Source organism: Excalfactoria chinensis, chromosome 28, assembly GCF_039878825.1.
Source record: "Excalfactoria chinensis isolate bCotChi1 chromosome 28, bCotChi1.hap2, whole genome shotgun sequence".
Taxonomy (NCBI): Eukaryota; Metazoa; Chordata; class Aves; order Galliformes; family Phasianidae; genus Excalfactoria; species Excalfactoria chinensis.
Window position 1 is genome coordinate 1,711,606 of NC_092852.1, and position 24,997 is coordinate 1,736,602.

Sequence of the window (24,997 nt, forward strand, 5' to 3'; positions counted from 1 at the left end):
TTAAGCTCCGCCCACTGGGCCTTCCCGTGGTACCGCCCCCCCTTTGAATAGCGCCCCCTTGCGGCCAGGAGGACCTTGGGGGGTTACGTGGGGGGGGACACTTGGGGTCATAGGGGGCGTAGGGAGAACGGAGGGTGTAAAGGATGTGGGGGATGGAGGGAGATAAGGGGGATGGAGGGGTCATGGGGGGACGAGGGGGGATAGGGGGTGGGACAGAGAGTGTGAGGGTGCCGGGAGAGTGTAGGGATGTGGGGATCTGAGGGGGAGATAAGGGGTCTTCAGGGGGTGATGGGGAGATATGGGGTGTAGGGGGTTAAGGGGGCATGGGGCCACAGGGTCAAGAAGGGAATATGAGGGTTACAGGAGGCATGGGGGGGGCAATCTGGGATATGGGGATGTGAGGAAGATATGGGAACAGGGGATGTACGGGGGACATGGGAGTGTGTGGGGGGGACATGGAGGGGTCGGGGACACCACAGGGGACATTGGGACAGAAGAGGGACATGGGGGCTGTGAGGGTGTAGGGTCATGGGGGGGACATGGGAGGAAACGGGGGGCAAAGGGATGCAGGGAGATCTCCCTATGGGGTCACGTATGGATGAGGGACACGATGACACCGGGGGGGGGGGGGGGGGTTGGGGACAGGGGGGAGGTGACAGCGGGAGGGGACACACGGGTACGACCCTGCGCTGCTCCATCCTATCCCCGAGCTGCGTGCAGGCGGAGCAGTCCCTGCTCTAGATGGCAGCAGCCCCATTCCCTTCTGCACTGAGACACCCTTCCCTGCATCCCTCCGAGGAGCACTAATCAGAGCGGGGTTTCTCCATAGATGCAATGGGAACGAACCCCTTCTGAACCCTCTCATCCTGCTGTCTGTATCCTCTCCGTATGGCTGCTGCCTCCAAAGTGTCCCCACAGGTGTCTGCAAAGCCGTTCTCCTCTTGGGGTTGAACAAACCCCATCCTCTTTGCACCCAAAAGCATCTTCTGCTGCCGTTGCTCACAGTCAAAGGTCCTGTCTGGGTGCCATCCCATCCCCAGGCATGTCACCAGCAGCTTGGGGGGGCACCGATCTATCACTATCAGTGTCAATGATGAAGATATTAAAGGTGGTCGGTCCCACCACCCACCCTGAGGGAGGGTCACCACTGTCCATCCGCTGACCCATTGGCCACCATGCTCTGGATATGACCTTGCAACCACCAAACAATCCACCCACCAAACCCTTATCTTTCCTATTTGGTGCCATGGGGGATCTGTCCCACTTCCCATATCCCTGATGAAGATATTAAATAGTGATCCCAGCAATGATCCCTCAGGGGCAACGCTGTCACTTATGGACCTCCATGTGTTCCCTATTGAGGTTCAGTGGGGCTGATCTTGAGCCCAATGCCCAGGGATGGGTGCAGCCCTAATGGGGGGCACTACTAAAACCTTTGGGTATGAGCAGCAGAGATCTGCCTGTTTTGATGTGTGGATGTGCTGTGATGGCTTTGGGGTGTTTTTTAACTGGGAAAAGCTTGAAAGCTGCAAAAAAAAACCCACCCTAAAACCACCTTTTCTGGCACCTTCTCCAGCACTCGCAGGAATTCAGGTGCTGTCTGTGCTCTCACACCTGATAGAGCAATAAGCGATGTCAGCAAATGCCAGGCAGCCATCCCGTGTCAAAGCAGATAAACATCAGCTCTGCTGCCGTTCTCTCTGACTGTTCACACGTGTGTGGTGTGCAAATGACCCAGCAGAAATTCAGAGGCTGTTTCCTCACCCTCGGTTGTGCTGGGAGTGGAAGCCAAAGAGACTTTGCAGAACCATCTTATTTGTCTTTTCCAGGTGGAAAAGCCCATCAGAAATGGGGCAGTTTGCTGCCTGTGAACGAGCGAGGTTGAACAAGGTCATTGTATGGATGGGTTTGGGAGACCTTGGGTTTGTTTCCATAGAAAACAGTGGGATAGTGACTCATATAAATAGTGAGCACGCTGCCTTGGAAGGGGACATGTGGATAACATGGCCTTGAGGATACAATGCACATTGGCTTCTGTAGAAATCCATTGCTGTGTGTTAAGCACCCACCTGAAGAGCATCAGGAGGCAGGAGTGCACATGCAGGGTATCGCCCTACACCTCCAAGTGATGGAAAGGAGAGGGCTGGATTCTGGGCAATGGGATTTTGTGGGGCTCTTGAGATGGGAAAGCTCAGCAGCAGGGCAGGAAAAAGTAGTTTCATGCCTGAGACGGCAGCAGATCCAAAACAAAGATAAAAGAAGCTTTGCATGATGACGGGAGTTGGGGCCGGGTGTTCATCCAGCTGCCTCCAGCACGAGCTGGGGAAAGCATGGAGCTCTATGCCAAAGCTGAAGGCTTCAAAGGGATCCACCAGGATGGGTGCGTGGCTTAAAGGTGTGGGTCTAAGATCTGATGCATGGGAGGACTCGGGAGCAGAACAGCTACACAGAAATAGCTTTATACCCAGGAAAGGGGGGAATAATGCGTGTCCCTTTGATGGGGATGAGATGATGCTGTCTGTGATCCGCATCCCATAGGGGCTGACATCACTGCTGCGTGCAGCCGTGCGTGTCTGGGCAGCAGTGGGAGGCATTGGGCACTGCAGGCTGTGAGTCACCTCATCCCCAGGCAAAGATCTCTGCCAGCTCAGGATAACTGTGCCCAAGGAGAGATCTCACCCTGATCCCCTGCCAGAACCACGAAGGCAGGGCTGGGTGCTGGCAAGAGCTGCACCCCGATGCTGGAGGAGTCTGCTTTGGGTCAGTGCTTTTGGAGTATTTCACAGTCAGAGAGCAAAAATGCGCTGATCCTCATGGAAAGGCGCTGCTGCTGCAAACAGCACCCCTAAGCAAATGGAGTTCTGAGAACCAACCCCTAAGCAAACAGGGTCCAAGCACCATCCACGGAGCAACAGACCCCCAGTCTCTTGTTAATGGAAGCCGAGTGTGCAGCACGTGGTCCTCCTTCCTTGCACAGATGTATCAAGACCAACACAACCACTGCACAAGTGCTGCATCCATTGGGATGCTCAGTGAGAGACGTGTCTCCTGCTGTTCCCATTCAGCATCACCTTGATCCACAGCCCTGTCCATTCTCAGACAAGAGGGGCCATATGGTTTGCAGATAGGCTTGGCTTTTTGAGGCCTTTTTGGGTTAGGACCCATAAAATGGAGGAGAGAGATGAGGGGAGGAATGACCTTTTCCACCTCAGGATATGAGATGAGTTTGGAGCATCCTCAGCCCAGCAAGAAGAGAAAGCAGCCACCAAAACATTGAAAGCAAGAGAGCAACCTTGGGATTAGGACAATTAGAAGCTGCTGGGATTTGCATAGCCTAATTAAAGATTCACTGAGCAGACACAACGAGACTGAGCCTGAGCAGCCGCCCCGTGCTCAGCATTTCCCTGTGGCCGCCCTGGGTCACGTTTCAGGGCATGATTCACATCCCACACGTAGGAGATCTCTGCTCTCACGGGGTGCGAAAGGAGCTGAGTCCTGTGGGACCGCCCCGCAGACAATGGATGGGAGCATAAAGGGGTTTTAGGACCCAATTTAGGGCAGGGTTTTTCATTTTGGGCAAGGAGAGAAACATGTGATGCCAACACAGATAATCCTCGTGTTTGGCATTGGGTGTATTACTCAACCCAAGGACTCCAACTCTTCAACCCAACAAACCCAGCTTCTCAACCCAACTTCTTAACCCAAAAAACCCAACTTCTCAACCCCCAAACTCCAACTTCTCAACCCAACAAACCCAAATCCTCAACCCAACTTCTCAACCCAATAAACCCAACTTCTCAACCCAAAAACCCTAACTCCTCAACCCAACAAACCCAACATACCCAGCTTCTCAACCCAACAAACCCAATGTCTCAACCCAATGACCCCAACTTCTCAACCCAACAAACCCAGTGTCTCAACCCAGTGACCCCAGCTCCTCAACCCAATAAACCCAACAAACCCAACAAACCCAATCTCTTAACCCAACAAACCCAACTTCTCAACCCCACAAACCCAGCTTCTCAACCCAAAACCCTCAACTTCTCAACCCAGCAAAGCCAATGCCTCAACCCAGTGACCCCAGCTCCTCAACCCAACAAACCCAACAAACCCAACAAAACCAACTTCTTAACCCAAAAAACCGAACTTCTCAACCCAACAAACCCAGCTCCTCAGTCCAACAAACCCAACTACTCAAACCCCAAATCCCAACTTCTCAACTCAACAGGCCCCATTCCTCAACCCAATGACCCCAGCGTCTCAACCCCAACAAACCCAACTTCTCAACCCCACAAACCCAGCTTCTCAACCCAAAACCCTCAACTTCTCAACCCAAAAAACCTAATCCTCAACCCAAGGACCCCAACTCCTCAACCCAATGACCCCCAACTTCACAACCCAACAAACCCAACAAACCCAACTTCTCAATCCCAATGAACCCAACTTCTCAACCCAATGAACCCAACTTCTCAACCCAACAAACCCAACTTCTCAACCCAATGAACCCAACTTCTCAACCCCAAAAACCCCAACTTATCAACCCAAAAACTCCAACCTCTCAACCCAACGATCCCAACTCCTCAATACAACTCAACCCAATGGTGTTTTTCTTTCCATCTGTTGTCACTAAATGGGTTTCCTCACTCACTGGAAATACCCATAGCAACAATTAGCTCTGGAACAGCCCTGGATGGGGTTGTTTTTTTTCCACCCATATGATCACTGCTTCTTGTTGAGCTTTGAACCTTGGACCTTTTCCCTGCTACCAGGCTGCATTGGAGCAAGACTGAAGTCATTGCAACAGCTGGAGCTTGGCAGCATTGCCTTCCTCCTCCTTCCCATATGCCAGGCAGGGAAAGCTTCATAGGGGATGAATCCAGGAGCTAAAAGAGGATGTGGGCAGCCCTGCTGGCCTTCAGAGAGCTGGATTTCATCCCATTCACCTCTTGAGAAGTCGTCCTTGAGGGTTTGTTTTTAGTTTTATCCTTTGCAGGAGTGTGTAAAAAGTTTCAGCTGCCTGAACAACCAGGAAAGAAATGATTTCAACCCCCATGAATATTGAAAACACAAACAAGGAAGAAGGAAAAGTGAAGGGAATGAGGAGATCCCGGCCCTTCCTGGTGTGAAGGGAGGGGTTCCCGAGGCTTCCTTAAAGAAGCCCATTGGGAAAGCCATTGTTTTCCCTTCTCCTCCCACCAAGCTCATGGCAGAGCCCGATGCTGCTGACTCAGTGATCCCAAATCTGCCCCAGTGTCTGCACTATTTGGGGTCTGTGGCTCAGCATCCCCATGTATTGTGGTGCTAAGGATGCTAAACCCCTTCGTGTCAAACCATCCCCTTAGCTGCAGCCCTCATGCAAGCTGTGTTCTTTCTGCAGTATCTTATAGTTTGCTTTTTCAGGGTGAAATCTCCACCATTCTTTGCCCATCCATAATGGTGCTCAATGGAGATTTGGGGATATTTGGACTGGGAAGGAAAGCAAGAACCGCTGTTTCCTGGTGGGTGATAAGGAGCCTGCAGCTGGGTGCAGGTCTATGGAGATGCAAATCTGGGCATCACATTACAGGAAGAGTCAGGAGAAACAAACTGGATATGGAAATGCTGAGCAAGACCCGTCAGGCACCCCAAGCAGTAATGAAGGAGCACCAATTACCTTTGGGATCCTTCCCCAAGCTGCAGTGATCCCAAATCATCACTCCATGACCGTAAGCAAAAGGCTACGAGGAAAGGGATACCAGCAAATGGTTTCCTCACAAGCAAAAATAGCTGGCGTTAATTCATGGAGAGCGTTTTCGTTCTGCACCAATTAAGAAGCAAAATGCTGATTAAATCCCAAATCACGCAGCCTAAATCCTAAAGGTTATTTAATGCCGGGGTGTTGCAATGAGGCACTCACAAAACCGTGTTGGGATCATAATGGTAATAATAATAGAGGTGATATCGCTCAAAGTAATGATGGTGTAAATTAGGAAAGGCCTTGCTGGTAAGAAAGGAGCAATATATGGTTTGAGGACAAGAAATAACATAAAGAAGCAATGCTGAGGAATAAAGCAGGCTGCTCAGAGCGCTGTAATTTAGAGCCCTTTTCCTCGCAGTCATATTTTCAACATCAATCCTGTTAAGCCAAAGAGGTGATAAATACTGAAATCTCTTTGACAGCCGCATGCCCAGCAGGCATCCTCATCCCTGATACAAAGAGCCGAGACTCTTGTTCAGCTTCTTCCATGCAACCACACCAGAAGGCCCTGAAAGCATCCCCAGATAGAGAAAGCAATGAGGAATGGGTGTAGATTTGGAGAGCAGAGGTGGAGTTGCTGCACTGTGCATCACCCTCAGCACTGCACCATCCCTGGGGCTGCGGTTTGGTGTCTCCATGCTCTGTGCAGTCGGGATCTGCAAACTGAACCCAGGGCTGAAGGGATGCAGGATGCAGAGGGATGCATGCAGTGCAGCTGGGCTCTGCAAATGAACCCAGGGATGCAGGATGCAGAGGGATGCAGGATGCATGCGGTGCAGCTGGGCTCTGCAAACTGAACCCAGGACTGAAGGGATGCAGGATGCAGAGGGATGCATGCAGTGCAGCTGGGCTCTGCAAATGAACCCAGGGATGCAAAGGGATGCAGGATGCAGAGGGAAGCAGGATGCATGTGGTGCAGCTGGGCTCTGCAAATTGAACCCAGGGCTGAAGGAATGAAGGATGCATGTGGTGCAGGGGGATGCAGGATGCAGAGGGATGCAGGATGCACGTGGTGCAGGGGGATGCAGGATGCAGGGGGATGCAGGATGCATGCAGTGCAATCAGGCTCTGCAAATCAAACCCAAATCTGTTTGGGTTGGGGTTTTTTTTGCCATCCAAGGGACACCTAAGCCAAAGGCACAGCTTTGCTGCAGCCAGGATGCAACCCCTGGGACCAACAGCCTGGTGCTCTGTGGGAAAGGGCAGCCCTGGAGCTATAAGGAGCAACAGGCTGATGTGGCACCAGCACTGTGCAGCACTGCTTTTCCCACAGAGCACCAGGACCAGCTCATTGCATTCCTGAAATGCTATTTTATCCCCAGCGTGATTTATGAAGGAGCCCGTGGATGGAGGGGCTCAGTGGTGGCCTTGTTTATATTGCAGGAGCGAGATGTTTGTGCCTCGGACTGCCCATAAAAACAGGTTTTGTTGTTGTTGTTTTGCATGCATGCTTTGCTTTCTTTAGCCACAAAACCATCCCTGAAACACAGAGCAAAAAGAAGCTCTTTGGGAGGCGGGTTGCCCCCATCCCACACTGCTGCTGTGCTGATATCCAAGTGGGACCCAACCCATGGCCACCCCTCTGCAAACCTCCTTGCTCCCAGGAAAGGCACATTGCCACAGGGCCAGGCCTGCCTGCTGCAGGAGATTAATTATTATTCAAGTGCTGATAAAGCAAGCAAGTTAAATCCAGAGATAATGGCTCCGATAAAGCAGAGCTGCTCTGTTTGCATTTTATGGCAGGCAGGAGCTGGCTGCTCACTGCTAACTGGGCTCTGGTGGCTGCTGCAGCCTTTGGGGATGGGTGACCCCTATGCTGGCAGCAGTGGGGTTGCAATGTTCTGACATTCCTGTGCTTGCTTTGCAGCTGGATAAGTGAATGTTGGATGCACAAAGGGCTGCTGGGTGCGTCGTGCTGGGGTTCTGGCTCTATAGAGGCTATCAGATTGATGGCAAGTCCAGAGCTCTGCTATATCCTTGTCCTGAAAGGATGCAGAAGGGATAACATTGCTGCAGGATGCTCTCAGTCTCCAGCCTGGAGCATCTCTTAGTGGTCCAATGAAGGTGGGACAATGGGGTGAAGGGTGTTGGGGAGCCACCCTGGGTACAATATTTGCCCTCATTCCAGCAGGTGCTGCAGCCCCAGGGGAGCAAACAGAGACATCAACCAGCACAGCTGGGACATCCACAGCCTTCAAGAGGTTCCTGGAGCCATTCCCAGGAATGAGGGATGGGAGGAAGGGAGGAGAGGGAGGAGAACAGCATGGAGAGCAACTCAGTGCTGCTGGTGGGGCAGCTGGGGCTGCGAGGAGGTGGAAGAGGGAGAGGTTATTGGAGGAGTTATTGGAGGGGTGAGGGTTCTCCAGAAGGCTCCAGGCCTTCCTCACACCTCTTCCTCCTTCCCCACCCACACTTAATGCACTCTAATCTGCACGGGGACGTGCCTGCACAGCACAGGGACCTCTGGTGCACGTCAGCAGGGAACCAGGGGCTGGTGAGAGGTGAGCAGATCCTCCTTGTGCAGAACACAAAAGAGTTCAGAGCCTTCCATCGGGCTGGGGAACTTTCCAAAGGTTCCTCCCTGCAGCAGCCAAGCCAGCATCCTCCCTGCATGCAGCACTGGGGCCGATTCCTGGCTATGAGCAGCATCATTTCCACTCCAGCATCAGCTCTATGAGAGCAGGAGCAGCTCCCAATCACTCCCAGCTGCCAGTGGTCATAAAGCAACCGAGCAAAAGGGAGGTTTGTAGCCCAAGCATGCAATGTGTGGATGGGGGGGGGGGGGAGGATGCACACGTGGATGGGGGGGTGCACACATGGATGGGGAGGTGGACACGTGGATGGGAAGTTGCATGCATGGATGTGGAGATGCATACGTGGACGAAGAGATGCACACATGGGTGGGGAGATGCATATGTGGGTGCAAAGAGGCACGTGTGGATGAGGAGATGCATACATAGATGGGGAGATGCATACATAGATGGGGAGATGCCATGTTGGGCATCCAGGCAGAGATGCAGATGATGCAGAGGATGGTGGGAGGAAGGATTGCAGCTCCCCATCCTATTTGATGGCTCCAGGAACCATCCCCAGGGTGGTGACAGCAGAGAGGAGCCCAATGTGACCCCCCAGCCCCAAAGGTGGCTGCCAGCAGCACAGTGCCTGCGGACTGCTGGCCTTTAGCTGATGTTCCTCCTTGCTGGTTGGGTTGTGGAGCTGCTTAAATATAGATTTGAATAGAAAAAACAGGGTTGATTTCAAAAGTGACAGCTCACTTTGGCAGGAAACCTTTGCTTTCTGGCCCCAAGCCCCAGCTCATTCACTCCCAGGACCCCTGGGCCGTGTTCCAGGTCCCCTCCTCTGCCCTAAACCTTTGGATACCGGGGGACTTCGGGGGTGTCACAGTGGGAAAAGGGACGGGACATCCCAGAAGGGACGGGGACGGGTGGGGACACCGCGGTGCTGGTAGATGGGGCTGAGCTCGGGGCCGAGGGGGGAGCATGGAGGTGGGAGCTTTGGGGATGGGCTGTCCCTAAAAAGGTCCCCGGGGTGCGGAGCGCTCGGGGTCAGGTTGGGAACGGGGGATCGCGGCCGTCGGGGCGGAGCTGGGTGTGAGGACGGCCCCGTTCCCTCCTCCCATCCCTCTCCCTACGGGGCGGAGCGCGGCGGCGGCGGCGGCGGCGGTACCGGCACCGACCCCGAGCCCAGCCCGGCCCGGCCCGGCCCCGCGGAGCCGCCGCATGAAGGTGCGCGGGGCCGGGACCGCCACCGCTACCGGGACCGGGATCGGCAGCGGGGTGGAGGCGGAGCGGTGGGGATCGGCTCCGGTGGGGACCCATTGCCAACGGACCGGGCTGGAGCGTTGTCCCGGGGCTGTCGCCCCATCCACGCCGCCGCCGCCGCTGTCACCCGGTGGTTCCGGTGGGGACGGTAAGAGGCTGTCGGTGCTGCTGAAGAAGATGCACTTGTTCCGGAGCTCCAGCTACGAGATCAGGCTGGAGGGAGAAGGGGGGAGTCTGCCCCGCATCCAGGGCATCCGCTGGGTGAGTGTGGGTTATGGGGACGTGAGGGTGGTGGGATATGGGGACGTGGGGATACGGGGACATGGGGAGAGCAGGGACTATGGATACTGACCCCACATACAGGAGCCTGCATGCTGCCTGCCCCCTCTCTGCTCCCCTCACCTGAAGGAGAGCCCCTTCCCACCCCCTCACCCTTGTGCCCCCATCCCATTCCATGTCCCTTTGCCAAGAGCTGTTGGCACCTGCAGGACAAATGTACCCCAGTGCCAACCCCATGCTGTCCCCTCCATGCTGGGGGTGGCCCTTTCCCATAAACCCTAAGGAAAAAGAGTGAATGAACTTTATAGGAGCATCCCACCCTGCAACCAGGGTCTGGGGGAGGTGGAGCCGAGCTGGACCCCAATGCTGGCTGCAACCTTAGCCCCTTCCCCACCTTCCCAGTGCTCTGAGGTCCGTGCTGTGCTTCCCTGTTCCCATTCCTTGGCAATGAGTGCAGCTGTGCAGCCTTCAGCCTCAAGCAGGGACAGATTTTGGCAGCACAGCACGAAACGAACCCGGTGCCATCGTGCTCCACCGCACAGCGGCCGGGCAGAGCACCCCAACCCAATGCCAGCAGGAAACACCTTCCCCACACCCAGCACTGGGTTCCATACATTCCCTCCTCCCCAGCAGCTCAAGCTGTTGCTTACAGGAGAAACCGGTCGCTTGGCAGCAGTTCGGGCCACGTCCCCAAACCCTCAGCATTCCCCTATGGGGGTAAAAAGTCCCTTTGTTATCCCCTCAGTGCTATGGGTAAAGGGGATGGGGTGGGGGGGGTGCTGCAACCATTCACCTTCACACAGCCTGGCCCAGGACAAACCTAAAGGAACAAAGGGAAATTGCTTGATTCCGTCTGTTTGCATTCCTTCCCAAAGCAAAAAAGCTTCCCCTGCTGCAATGGAACAACAAAAAACTCTCTGATTTTCTGTTGTCATATGTGCCATGGTTATTGTCACCCTATATGAGCCACGGTAACCCCATATGTGCCATGGTTATTGTCACCCTATATGAGCCACGGTAACCCCATATGTGCCATGGTTATTGTCACCCCATGTGTGCCACAGTCACTGTCATTCCATGGATGCCATGGTCACCCCTTATGTGCCATGGTCACCCCACTTGTGCCACAGTCACCCCATATGCCCCATGGTCATGGTCACTCCACATGTGCCATGGTTACCCTATATATGCCACAGTCCTTGTCACCCCATGTGTGCCATGGTTACCCTATATATGCCACAGTCCTTGTCACCCCATGTGTGCCATGGTCAACCTATATGTGCCATGTTCATCCCACATGTGCCACAGTACTTGTCATCCCATGTATGCCATGGTTACCCTATATATGCCACAGTCCTTGTCACCCCATGTGTGCCATGGTCACCCTATATGTGCCATGGTCATCCCACATGTGCCATGGTCACTCTATATGTGCCACAGTCCTTGTTACTCCATGTGTGCCATGGTCAACCTATATGTGCCATGGTCATCCCCCATGTGCCAGAGTCCTTGTCATCCCATGTGCGCCATGGTCACCCTATATGTGCCACGGTCACCCTATATGTGCCATGGTCACTCTATATGTACCACAGTCCTTGTCACCCCATGTGTGCCATGGTCACCCTATATGTGCCACGGTCACCCTATATATGCCATGGTCACTCTATATGTGCCATGGTCACTCTATATATGCCATGGTCACTCTATATATGCCACAGTCCTTGTCACCCCATGTGTGCCATGGTCACCCTATGTGTGCCACGGTCACCCTATATGCGCCATGGTCACTCTATATGTGCCACAGTCCTTGTCACCCCATGTGTGCCATCCCTGCACCAAGTGGACAGACCCCTCCCGGTGGGGGTCCTGGGGATAATGGAGCCCCTGGCTCGGTGCCTCTCCTTCAGAGCCTGCGGATGGGCGAGGACTTTCTCTGGAGCTTTCAAACCCGAAATAGCTCCTTGTTGTTTTTTTCCCCGGGATCCCAAACAAAGCCGGAACGTTCATTGCCGGCCTTGGCCCCTCGCCCGCAGCTGCCGGATTTCTGGAGCCCGACAGGATCCCTCCTGTCCCGTAAGCAGGAAGATGGAAACAAGGCAACTCCTTCGGAAGCGCTTTGGAGACGGCGGCTGCGGGGCTGCAGCCACTGGAGGGATGGGAAGGAGCCGGTTGATGGGGGGAAAAGGGGGGGATATCCTGTATGGCCGGAGCTGGGAACCGTGGGGTGCCGCAGCTGCCTTTGGGCAGGGAAGGGTTCTTCAGTCTCCTTTGCCGTCCTTGCTCGGAGCAGCACCGTGGCACGTCTTGGCTTTCCTCCCCAAGGACGGAATGGGGTTACAGGGTGACGGCGGGAGGCGGCTCTGCATGGGGACCGGGTTCAGTGGGTTGGCATCGCCCTGCGGGTCTTTGCAGCTCCGGCTGCAGCCCGGCTTCAGGTTTGCAAACATTGACTCGACAACCGCCGGTGCGTTTCCTGCTGGGCGGGGCGTCACGAGGCACGGGGAAAGTTTGCAGAGTGAGTAAGAGGCGACGTCCCCTCGTTGGTGACAGCGGGAGGCTGCGGATGTGGCCGGAGAGCGCTGCGCTCCTGAGCCCCCTTTACTTCTGCCCCTTCTTAGTAAGCCTTCAATGGGCTTTCCTGAACCCTCAAGGGCTTTCCTGGGCCCTTAAAGGGCTTTCCTGAGTCCTCAAGGGCTTTTCTGAGTCCTCAAGGGCTTCTTGAGCCCTCAAGGGCTTCCATAAGCCCGGGGAGGAGGATGAAGGCTTTGGGGGTGCAGAAAGGGCTGGAGGAGATGGAGCAGCCTGAGCCATGCAGAGCAACCAGCACTGGGTGCCCACCTCCAGCACCCAGAGGTGCTGGGAGGTTTGGGGTCCCTTCAGCTCCCTGCAAAGCAGTTTTGTTATGCATTCAGTTGATTGCTAGAGGAGGATTCTGCAGCTCCTCCACCTTGGCTTTCAGCCGCTCTGTGCATCTCTCAGTGGGGTTGCTCAAAGCGTCCTTAGCAGCTCAGATATATGGAAGATCTGGCCCAGAAGACTCTGAGTTCCCCCAAAAAATCGCTTCCCAAAAGGGTCTTTTGAGGACCTCCACCACTTCAGGACCTTCCCAAGGGGGTTTTGCAAAGCCTCCATGAACAACCTGAGGCCCTAGAGATGCTGCTGGGAGGATGCTCCATGCTGTGCCATAGGGCTCATGCTCCAGCTGCCTTTGGTGCATGATGAAGAGCTGTTGGGAGCTGATGGCACAGCCAAAAAGGGGGGAAAAACAGCAGAAAAAGGCAGAATCAGGAGGGAAAAAAAGCATTGCTGATGGCAACAGCCATAAGGAGGGGTGGGGGGGGAGGACACAGAGGGCTGAGCATCACAACCGCGGTCATTTGGATGCAACATGGTTGAACACGAGCTGCTTGAGTTTGCAGCAGCCCTGGGCCCTCCTGTTGGAATCCATCACCTTTTAAACCATCCTCCTCTCCTGGATGAGGCTTCAAAGCTGGAGGAGAAGCTCGGGGCTTTCCCTTGCCCTGCCCTTCCCGCAGGTCGCTCTGATGTCCTTTGCCAGCAGTGAGCACTTGCTCTGTGTCTCACGTCGGTGCCTTTGATCCCTGCGTGCAAAAGCCTTTTGCTTTTAACTCCCTCCTTTCATCTCCCAGCTCTCTTTCCCTTCTGCTCACTCCCCATCCCGGAGTGAAACGTGGCTGCAGGGTGGGTTGTAGGGTTGGGTTCCTGCTGTGCACGTGGGGCTGCTGCAGTGCAGAGGTGTGGGATGCATTGAGCCACATCCATTTGTGGCCCCATTCGGTCACCCCCAGCTCCTCCTTGCTGGTTTCCAGCAGTGCCTGGATTGTTCTCCTTGGTGCACTGCATTGCACACCACATCAGTGGGGCTGAAATGGGTCAAAATAGGGCTGCAAATGGGTGGTTTGTGGATGCAGGTGTTGGAGGGGTCTGTTCTTTGGGAGGGTGGGCAGAACAGAGGCTTTGCTTTGCTATGGTTTCAGGAGGACGGTGCTGGTGGGGGCTCAGGGATGCACCCCCTCCTGGTGCAGAGCAGATGGGGCTGAGAGGTGCATGGTCTGTGCAGAGAATGTGGAAGGGGGTAGGGTTGCATTGCATTGCATTGCATTGCATTGCGTTGCATTGCATTGCATTGCATTGCATTGCATTGCATTGTGTTGCATCCCATAGCACTGTGTTTAAGTTAGGGTGAAATTTAGGGCTAGGTTTGCATTGCATTGCTCTGCACTGGGTTAAGGTTAGTGGTTAGGGTTAGCAGATGGGGTTAGGGCTAAGGACAGGGTTAGGGTTGCATTGCATTGCATTGCTTTGCATTGCTTTCTTTTCATTGCATTGCACTGCATTGCATTGTGTTGCATCCCATAGTATTGCATTTGGGTTAGGGTTAAATTTAGGGCTAGGTTTGCATTGCATTGCTCTGCACTGGGTTAGGGTTAGTGGTTAGGGTTAGCAGATGGGGTTAGGGCTAAGGTCAGGGTTAGGGTTGCATTGCATTCCATTGCTTTGCATTGCACTGTTGTGGATTTCATTGCATTTCATTTCATTTCCCCTTCTTTTTTGAGGCCACCAACACCTTCTTTTTGCTTTTCCAGACCCCTCTTTTGGATGCTGAATCCTCCCTGGACTATGGACACAGCCTTACCCAGGTGAGAATGCTGCAGTGTGTGGCATTCAGAGAAGGGCTGATGGGGGGGATGAAACAAAAGGAAGGCTGTGCTGGGGAGGAGGGGGGTGTATTGGGACAGTGGATCCTTTGGGATCAGCCATTCCTAGGGCTGGAGATGGAGATCCTGAGGTGTTGGGATGGAATATACCCATGCATATACTAAGAGGTGCATGGAGCTCTCAGTGCCCATATGTACCATAGAACCTCATTTCCCCTCTAGGCATCCACAGAGAAGATCTGGAGAGCTGGAAAGCTCCTCTTCACCTACCTCACCAACACCAGCCCCAGCCTCATCCGGGACCACAAGCATCACCTGCGGCACCACAGGTGGGACCTCCATCACCACCCCCCCACCCTTAGGGACCCTTTTGGAGGGTTCCTGGGTGCTGCAGCCTCATTTGTGGGGGTTTTTCCTCACTCTCTGATCTCATTGCAGGAGGTGTTGCTCTGGGAAGGAGCTGGTGGACTGGATGCTGAATGCAGAGCTGGGCATCCAGACACGGAGCCAAGCCATTGGTGTAGGGCAGGTGCTGGTGGACGGAGGGGTCTTGACGCACGGTGAGGGGGTCCCCAAGGGTGTGCTGGGTCACCCATGGCTCCACAAAGCAGCTCACGTGCTCTTCCCTCCCCGCAGTGAAACAGGAATGGCATTTCCAGGACAAGGACACCCAGTTCTATCGCTTTGCTGAGCTGGAGTTGAGCCCTGAGCCCCGCATGGGGCTGCGGGATGCAGAAGAGCTGCTGGAGGCTGTGACCTTCCTGGCACAGCTGGGGCCTGATGCACTCCTTACCATGGCCCTGCGCAAACCGTGAGTGCTGGGGGGACCCCTGGGGGGGGTTTTGGGTGCTCCTGGGGTGGTTTTGGGTGCTCCTGAGGGGTTTCTAGGTGCTCCTGGGGGGCTTCTGGGTGCTTCTGGGGGGGTTTTGGGTGACCCTGGGGGGCTTCTGGGTGCTCCTGGGGGGTTTCTGGGTGCTCCTGGGGGGCTTCTGGGTGCTCCTGGGGTGGTTTTGGGTGCTCCTGGGGGGTTTCTGGGTGCTCCTGAGGGGTTTTGGGTGCTCCTGAGGGGTTTCTAGGTGCTCCTGGGGGGCTTCTGGGTGATTCTGGGGAGTTTCTAGGTGCTCCTGGGGGGTTTCTGGGTGATTCTGGGGGGTTTCTGGGTGCTCCTGGGGGGCTTCTGGGTGACCCTGGGGGCTCGTGTCCATCCAACCACGGCTGGAGGTGCTGCAGGGTATCCTGAGTTTCCTTTCCCCTCTGGGACTGGAGTGGATGCAGGATGGGTCTCAGGGTTATGAGATGCTCCCAGTGGCCACTTACCATCCCTGCTGCCCTCCCAGGCCTGCCCAGCGCACAGAGGATGAGCTGGAGCTCATTTTTGAGGAGCTGCTTCACATTAAAGCTGTGGCTCACCTCTCCAACTCGGTGAGTGTGGGTTACACCCTGCTGCCCTCTTGCCTGCATCCATCCCCTCCAAACCCTCCTGCATCCCATTGCCTCCCCTCCGGGCATCCTCCTGCTTTCCTGGCCTTTTGCAGCCACCCCTTGGTTTCCTGTTGTCACCCCATGTGTCCCCTCCATGCTGAGGGTGGCTGTCTGTCCCTTGCTGCAGGTGAAGAGGGAGCTGGCATCTGTGCTGATGTTCGAGTCCCACCAGCGAGCTGGCACTGTGTGTGAGTGTCCCCAATGAATTCCATGTGCTGGGGGATGGGATGTCCCAGCCCCTAATACAGCATCCCCAGGTTGGGTGGGCATTGCTGTCAGTGTGGCCCTATGGAGCAGGGGTGGATGGGGGGGATGAGGGTACTTTGGGGTCTCACCCCATCTGGCAGTGGGTTGTTGGGATGGGGGCTGACAAGGGATGCTCTGGGTGTCATTGACACCACCATTTCCCCCACAGTGTTCAGCCAAGGAGATAAAGGCACCTCGTGGTACATCGTCTGGAAGGGTTCAGTGAATGTGGTCACCCATGGCAAGGTAGGTGCATCCCCATCCTTGCTGCCACCCCATCCTTGCTGCCACCTCGGTGCCAAGGCGCACCCCATTTCTCCAACCTGGCATGGGTCAGGTTCGGGTTTGGGTTAGCTCTGTCACCTTGCAGGGCTTGGTGGCCACATTGCACGAAGGGGACGACTTTGGGCAGCTGGCATTGGTGAATGATGCTCCCCGAGCAGCCAGCATCATCCTGAGGGAGGACAACTGCCACTTCCTGAGGGTGGACAAGCAGGACTTCAACCGCATCCTCAAGGTGGGCAGCTGGGGGCTCCTGTGCTGGGTAACAACCATCCCAAGACCCTCCTGTGGCTGTGGGATGTGGGGTTTGCTCTGGGATGTGCAGGGTGTGGTGGTTGCAGGGGGATGGTTCTCATTTGCAGTGAGCTGCTATGCAATGCCAGCAGGGTGCTGGGGTGCAGTGAGTTGCCATTCAATGCCAGCAGGGTGCTGGGATGCATTGAGCCACCATGCAATGCCAGCAGGGTGCTGGGGTGCACTGAGCCACCATGCAATGCCAGCAGGGTGCTGGGGTGCATTGAGCCACCATGCAATGCCAGCAGGGTGCTGGGGTGCATTGAGCCACCATGCAATGCCAGCAGGGTGCTGGGGTGCATTGAGCCACCATGCAATGCCAGCAGGGTGCTGGGATGCATTGAGCCACCATGCAATGCCAGCAGGGTGTTGGGGTGCACTGAGCCACCATGCAATGCCAGCAGGGTGCTGGGATGCATTGAGCCACCATGCAATGCCAGCAGGGTGCTGGGATGCATTGAGCCAATATGCAATGCCAATGGAGCACTGGGATGCAAGAAGCTGTGTGAGCAATGAACTCTGCAGCCTGTGCTGCTTGCTGGCTGCTAGCTTTGCAGCCTGGGGAGAACAAGCTGTAGCCACCAAGCCAGGCTGAAAGCTGCTTTCCCTATTTAGGATGTGGAAGCCAACACCATGCGGCTGAAGGAGCACGGGAAGGTGGTGCTGGTGCTGCAGAAGAACCTGCAGGGAGGCAGCAGCCAGCCGGCCTCGATGCGGAGCAGCAGGTGACAGTGAGAGCTGCCCGTCCCCATCCCTCCTGCTGCAGGCACACTGCTGGCCTTTCCCCGAGCCTTCTCTTGGAGGAATGTGGGGAGAATGGTGGCAATGGGATGGGGGGGGATGCACTTCAGGTACCTGGTGATGGCTGGGACGCCAGAGAAGATCCTGGAGCACCTGCTGGAGTTCATGAGGCTCGATGCCACGCTCTACGACCCCGTGGGTAGGTGGGGGCTGCCCCTTTTCTCTGCATTAAGTCCCTCCTTTGGGCTGGGAGAGCTGCAGTGTCTCCTCCCTCCTCTCCCACATCCCCCCCCATCCCCATGTAGAGCTGCAGAACAGGGAGAGCCAGGAGCCAGGAGGTGTCCCCAGCGGGTAAAAAATCAGAGCAGCAGAGCAACCAACCTCGTGCCCTTACCCAACTCTTTTACTCTTTCCATTCCAAAAAGCCTTTCCCTTCATTCCCCAGATCATCATCTATTTATATCCGCATTCTTCTCAGCCTTTTTCCTCAGCCTTTAGAAGCAAAACGTGACCCAGTGGGAGCCGTGAGGTGGAAGACCCCATGGCAACCCCACAGCACAGCAGGGCTGTCTGCTCTCTTCCAGACACACTCCTGGGGGATTTCCTGCTGACCTACACTGTGTTCATGCCGACCTCGCAGCTCTGCAGGGCTCTGCTGCATCAATATCCTTCTGCTGCTGATGGGGGGCCCGTGGTGTGCAGCCCCCCCTGCAGGGACCACCTTGGTCCCTGTCACCCCAAAACGGGACACAGTGGGGAACCCCAAATCTCCAAGCCAAGGGCGCATCCCCCATTCCCTGTCCATGTGGGGGTGAGGGATCCCCTCACTTCCTTTGCCCACATCCTCCATACTGGTGCCCTTAACTGGTCCCAGTTTCCGTGCGGAGCCTCTGGATGGCTCAGAGCAGGAGAAAGCCAGCTACTGCCTGCATAAACGCCGCAAGATCCTGCGCCTGGTGAGCCAATGGGTGCTGCTCTACGGGCGCCTGCTGCAGGGCGACCGCAGCACCACGGCTCTGCTGCAGGTACTGGGAGCACAGGGCAGCCCCTTGGGGTCCCCATGTCACCGCTGTGTCACACTGAAGGGTCCCCCTTGTGTCCTCCCCCATAGAACCTTGCCGACCTGGTGAGCCAGGACCCTCGGCTGGGGGCCATGGTGCAGGAGCAGGAGCGGCGGCGGCCCCGAGCGTGAGTCCCATGAGCATCTCCATCCCATGAGCATCTCCATCCCATGAGCATCTCCATCCCATGAGCATCTCCATCCCATAACGACCCGGTGCCACCTCTGTCTGTTGGGTCCTTTTGTGCTCGGGGTGACCACGGGCATCTCCATCCCATAATCATCCAGTGCCACCTCCATCCTTGTGCCCCTGAGGGTGGCATCCCAAGCTCTGCTGCCCTTTTAACACCTCCTTTCCTCCTCTCGGTGCAGGATGGAGAATGGGGACAGCAGCATTTCTCCCCAGCCCAAGGTAGGGGCAGCCCTGGGGGTGTGAGGAACAGGGAGATGGGACCCCCAGTAGCGAGGTATCACGGGGGTGCCATGCTTCCCTCTCTCCCCCCTCTCCCTGCAGTCTCGGAGCTCCATGAGCTGGCTCTCCAGCCAAGACGAAGCGGCTTTGAGCAGCAGCTGTGCCTTAAGAGCCCAAGATAAAGGTATGGGGATTGCGAGCACGCTCATGACACCTGACCCTTCTGGATGTGGCCACAGTGCTGACCCCTCCACCCCGACAGTGCCCTATGAGATCTACAGAGCTGACCATTCGTGCCTGGTGACGGTGCTGCCCGTTAACGCATCGGTGCGGGATGTCCTGCAGTCCCTCGCCCCTCAGCTTGGCTGGGATGGGGAGCATCTCCTGGTGAAGGTGAATTCATCCGGAGGTGAGTGGTGGTCTCGGGGCACTCCAGGCTCCCTGAGCTCTGCAGCAGCCCAGCACCCATCCTCCCTTCTCCCTGCAGATAAAGTGGGGCTGCAGCTGGACGCCGTGGGGGTGTTCACCTCGCTGGGGCTCAACGAGAGGCTCTTTGCTGTCAGCATGGAGGAGCTGGGTGGTTTGGTGAGCTGGGGGGAGGGGGGGGTCAGCGTGGGATGGGAGATGCTGGGGGGAATCCTTGCCTTGTGGTTCTGGAGCTGAGCTGGGCATGGCTTTGCCCCATGTAGCACAGCTGCTGGCATTGCTCCTGGTCCTTCAGCTCCAGAGGGGTCCTTGAGGAGATGGGGGGCATCTGTGAGCTGAGATAGAGGTGATTGGGTGGGAGTTCAATGAGCTGAGCAGGAGGGAGACCCGTGAGCCATAATGGAGAGGGTTTGATGAGTTTGAGGGGATCAGAGAGCCACGATGGGGAGGATGAAGGGGATTTCATTGAGCTGGGCGGTAGGGGGGGCATGAATCCTGCAGGAGGAGGTGAGTTCAATGTGCTGAGCAATAGGGGGAGCCATGAAACACAATGGAGGGGATGGAGGGAATTTCAATCAACTGGGCAGTAGGGGGGGACCTGTGAACCAAGTGGAGGTGATGGAGGGCCTTGGTGAGCCCAGCCACAGGCTCTGATCCTGGCTGTGGGTTGGGGTGTCCCTCACCCCCAATCTGTCTGCAGACCCCCCACCCTGAGCAGCTGGGCCCCCACGTTGGCTCCTCGGACACGTTGGATCTCATTAGCTCCAAGGATCTGGCCAGCCACCTCACCGACTACGACTGGAACCTCTTCAAGAGCATCCACCAGGTAAGGGGCAGCACCTGGATGCTTTGGGGTGGGGGGAGTGGGTAAATCCTCCAGGGTGATTCTTAGGGGTCCCCCTGTCACGACCCCATCCATCCTCTGCCATACCAGGTGGAGATGATCCACTACATCGTGGGGCCTCAGAAGTTCCACGAGGTGACGACGGCCAACCTGGAACGAATGATGAGGCGTTTCAATGAGCTGCAGTACTGGGTGGCCACAGAGCTGTGCCTCTGCAATGAGCTGGGCAGGAGAGCCCAACTGCTGCGCAAGTTCATCAAGCTGGCTGCACAGTGAGTGTCCCCAATGTCCCTTCCATGCTGGGGACACGTTGCTGGCTTCCCTGCTGACCTCATTCCCATCCCTGCAGCCTCAAGGAGCAGAAGAATCTCAATTCCTTCTTCGCGGTGATGTTTGGTGTGAGCAACACAGCCGTGAGTCGCCTTGCCAAGACCTGGGAGGTAAAAGCTCATGGGCTCCTGCCACCTCCCCCGGGCTCTGCAGTGACAGATCCAAGTCTCCATGACAGAGATTGGAGTGGCCAAGCTATGGGGCAAGCTATGGGGTTCCTACATGAGCTGCACCCCAAGACCTGGGGAGGCAGGGAGCGCATTTCCCACCAAGATCAGGATGCAACTGTTGGAAGGGTCCTTAAAGATCATGGAACCATGGGATGGTTGGGTTGGAAAGGTCCTTAATGATCATGGAACCATGGGATGGCTGGGTTGGAAGGGTCCTTAAAGATCATGGGATGATGGGATGGCTGGGTTGGAAGGGTCCTTAAAGATCATGGAACCATGGGATGGTTGGGTTGGAAGGGTCCTTAATGATCATGGAACCATGGGATGGTTGGATTGGAAGGACCGATGCTGCCAAGCACCCAGAGCAAGCAACAGAACAGATCTTAAAGAGGGATATTGGGATGAGGGCCTTGGAGGTGCATGGAGATTTAGGGGGTTGCATGGGTCCATCCTGACCCCCTCTCTGTGCAGAGGCTGCCCCACAAGATCCGTAAGCTGCACGCTGCGCTGGAGCGGATGCTGGTGAGTGTGGCTGCTTCCCATGGAGCTGGAGGGTCTCAGTGATGGGATGGGGTTTAGGGGTCATGGAGCAGAGCTGGAGGGTCTGTGCCTGCCCCATATCTCTGGGTTTAATGCCACTCCCTGCTGCCCCTGCTGCCCCTAATACATAGAGTCATGGGGATGGCACAGAGCAACTTGTGCTCCCACATTTGGGATGTGCTGTTCCAGGGCACCCCATCCCCACATCTCTGCTGCCCCATCAGCCCCCACATCCCTCTGCCTTGTCCCCAGGACCCATCATGGAACCACCGGGTCTATCGTCTGGCCATCGCCAAGCTGAGCCCCCCCATCATCCCCTTCATCCCCCTCCTCCTTAAAGGTGCGTTACCACAGCTTTGTGCACAACAGGGGACCAAGAACCCAAACCCAGAGCTCACCCCGACCCCCCCTCCAACCCCTTCCTGTTGCAGACATGACTTTCATCCACGAGGGCAACCGCACGCTGGCTGAGAACCTCATCAACTTTGAGAAGATGGTGAGTGGTGGCAGGTTGGGGGGGCTGCTCCCTTTGGACCACCCTTTGCTTGGTCCAGAGCATCCACACAGCATCATCAGTGCCCTGCAGTGGAGATGGGGAGGGCACAGGGCAGAGAGCAAAATGGTGCTGGGTGGCAGCAAGTCACCTTTGTGCATTGCCCCACAGCACATGATGGCGAAGACGGTGCGCGTCCTGCAGCGCTGCCGGGGTCAGGCACATGGTAAGCAAAGCTTTGGGGTTGTGGGGTTGTTGTAGGGCTGGGGGGGGTCCATTGCTCAGCTCCTGCTTTCTGTATGTACCCAGCTCCTCTGTCCCCGCTGAGGAATCGCTCCCCACACCGACCAGAGGATGCCAGGGCAGTCAGGATCAGCACGTGTAAGTGTGGGGTTGGGAGACCTCGGGTTCTTAATGGGGTCCACTCATTAAGTGCATTAATGGGATCCACTGGTGTGCCTGGTGTTCTTTGATGGTGGAGGGCTGTGAACATTGGGATGGTGCTGTTGGTTCCTTGGCATTTCCAGCTGGATGTCACTTTGCCCCATGGAACACGCCTGTTCCCATTTCCTTCTGTTCCTTTAGTGCCGAGGGGGGGCTGGAACTGAAACCAGAGAGGGGTTGGGGGTATTTAAAGGAAGTGAGCAGAGGGGAATAGAGGGGATCCATGAGCCACGCAAAGAGGGTTCAGTGGGCTGAGCTAAGGGTGATGGAATGGGATTAGAGAGCCACATTGAAGAGGATGGAGCAAGAGAGGGGACCCAAGAAGCCAAGCGGAGGTGATGGAATGGGTTCCAATGGGGTGGGTCAAGAGGGGGGACCCCTGAACCAAGCTGGGGTGATAAAGGGGACTGAGATGAGATGGGATCCACAAACCCAGCTGGGGGGCTGGAGGAGGAGCCGTGGGTCAGGCTGCAGGCAGAGATGGGGATGTGAGCAATGAGGAGGGGGGTCTGGCTGAGCTCATCCATCACCCTGCAGGTTCGGAGCAGTCGCTGAGCGTACGGAGCCCCGTCTCCACCTGGGCTTATCTACAGCACCTGAAAGCCATCGACAGCCAGAAGGAGCTGCTGCGGCTCTCCAGAGACCTGGAGTCCTGATGGGCAGGAGGGAAACGGAGCGAGGATGCAGCAGGGACGTGGCACTGCGTGTGCTGATGGCACAGCAGCCCCATGGCTCTGCTATTGGGAGCCAGGCCTGGCTATGCAGTCAGGAGCCCAAGGGGGCTGTGGGCAGGTGCAGCCATGGACAGCAGGGTCTGCAGCCCCCACGCAGTGAGCAATAGAGGTATTTTTGTATGCAAGGCTGTGCTCACCTTATTTCTGCAGTCGGGGTGCCATGGGTGCTCCCAGCACCAATGCTGCCTGCCCTGGGGGTGCTGGGCTGGGGGGGTGTCCATCCCTCTGTCCTGTTTGCCCCCTGGGATGGGCTGTGTCTTCCATCTCAGCTCCCTGGGGAGCACAGCTTGGGCTAAGCTCAGCCGCCTGCGTGCCTCAGTTTCCCTACACGGACAGGGGAAGAACAGAAGGAACAGCACAGAGATGGGACAGCATCCGTTGTGGTGGGAGGGAGATGCAGTGATGGAGATGGGGATCGGATCAGGCTGTTCCCAAACCCCCCACCCACCCCTCCCTGCAGAGCACCTCTGTGCATGGAGCAATGATTGTCCCAGTGCCATGAACAGGAGGAATAGGGTGGTGGGCTTCAAGGCTGATCTCTGCCCCCTAAAGTCCTCCCACCATTGCAAGGCTGGGGTACAAGGGATCAGAGCACGGCTGGGTTCCACCTTGCAGTTCATGAGGGTGGGTTGCTTACAATAAAGTTCCCCATCACAGCTAAGAGAAGATTCAGATGTAGCCAGATCCAGGATGAGACGTGGGGTCCTGGGACCCCCTTGTGTCCATGGTAGGGCCTTTGAGATCCCCTGCTCTTTGGTTCTGGGGTTGTTCCATCAGTGGGGTGGGCAGGGGGTTTGATTCCCATCTTCCTTGGCTCCTGAATGGAGCATTTCCCCTTGTGAACCATTTGGGATCCAGGTGTGACCTGCCCAGATCTGGGCAATGCTGGGTACTGTCCTCAGCTCTGCCATAGGACCATTGTCCTGCAGCCACACACAGCCAATAGGACCCTACATGGAGGACCACCAGCCCAACTCAGAGCCCCCCAATGCTCAGCAGCCTCTGCACTCCCTAAAACAATCCCGAGGTGTTTGCATCTGGGTTGACAGCACATGGCACAGCACGGTGTCAGTGCTGGAGCAAGTCCTGCCCTGCTAAACATCCCCATTTGGAAAGCTGGGACCAGCTCTTATCACCCCCGTATCCCCCTGGTTTGGGGCTCTGTGCCCCCCTCAGTACATCCAGGTGAGTTGGGGTAAAGCGGGGGAGCTTTGCCCTGCTATGTGACCCCAAATCAGGCAGCCCGAAGCTCCTTCCATCACCTTCTCCAGGTTCTTTGCCCTCGAGGAACCCTGATGTGGAGGAGCCTGTTTTGGGGAAGGAAGGGTTAAGCAGGAGCTGTGTGCTTTCCAGCCTGTGGATTACCTTCAGATCTGCTGCCTGGGGCCCGTGGTTGTGTCCCAGGGCTTCTCCCTTCCTCCTGCAGACACGATGCTGACCCTGACATCAACCTTGGCTGCATGAATCTCTGCTCAAGTGGAAAAGCTGAGCCCTGTCTGCTTCCCTGTTCAAGCACCCCCCCCCCCCATCCCATTCACTTTCCATAAATCCACGCTGGGATTTCCCCCTCCTCCTTTAGATCCCATCCCATGGGGACCAGAAGCCCCACGAGGCTGCTGTCCTCCATATGAAGAAGCTCTGGGTGCAAGAGAAGAGAGCAGGTGCTGAGCTCCCACCTCCTCCATGGGGCTGCCCCCAACATCTCCTCCTCTTCCTCCTATGGGGCTGAAGGACCCACACGCCATCCCATAGAGGTGCAGAATAGGCTCCCTATGGCTGCAGCCAACTCCCAGCGTTGTGGCATCGCTCTCATTTCTCGCAGCCAGGAATCCCTCTTTCTTTTCCCTTGTTTCCTCCACCTTTGCTGTTTGTTGGCCGCTTTTCCCCCCCATCAACTGGCATTAATCAGAGCCCAGCCCACGTCGGGTGCCTCAGGCTGATGGCAAGCCGGTCCCAAAGCAATTACAGGCATGAGAAAATCCCAAATCTCATCACATCTCCCAGCTTGGTCATGTGCAGGGT

The 24,997-nt window shown here is 56.2% G+C and overlaps 1 protein-coding gene across 1 annotated transcript; it reads left to right on the top strand.

Annotated features, from left to right (window-relative positions):
• Positions 1-9,337: 9,337 nt before the first annotated feature.
• RAPGEF3 (Rap guanine nucleotide exchange factor 3) lies at positions 9,338-23,362 on the top strand. The gene is made up of 27 exons (XM_072357992.1): positions 9,338-9,780; positions 14,406-14,459; positions 14,700-14,806; positions 14,916-15,037; positions 15,114-15,288; positions 15,815-15,899; positions 16,087-16,147; positions 16,375-16,451; positions 16,576-16,722; positions 17,397-17,506; positions 17,633-17,721; positions 18,107-18,185; positions 18,397-18,547; positions 18,634-18,710; positions 18,955-18,994; positions 19,097-19,178; positions 19,257-19,403; positions 19,482-19,579; positions 20,121-20,246; positions 20,355-20,536; positions 20,614-20,704; positions 21,236-21,286; positions 21,557-21,644; positions 21,736-21,800; positions 21,969-22,023; positions 22,107-22,178; positions 22,779-23,362. Exons 1-27 carry the CDS (start codon positions 9,478-9,480, stop codon positions 22,895-22,897), a joined length of 2,853 nt encoding a protein of 950 aa, XP_072214093.1. The 5' UTR covers positions 9,338-9,477; the 3' UTR covers positions 22,898-23,362.
• Positions 23,363-24,997: the final 1,635 nt, after the last annotated feature.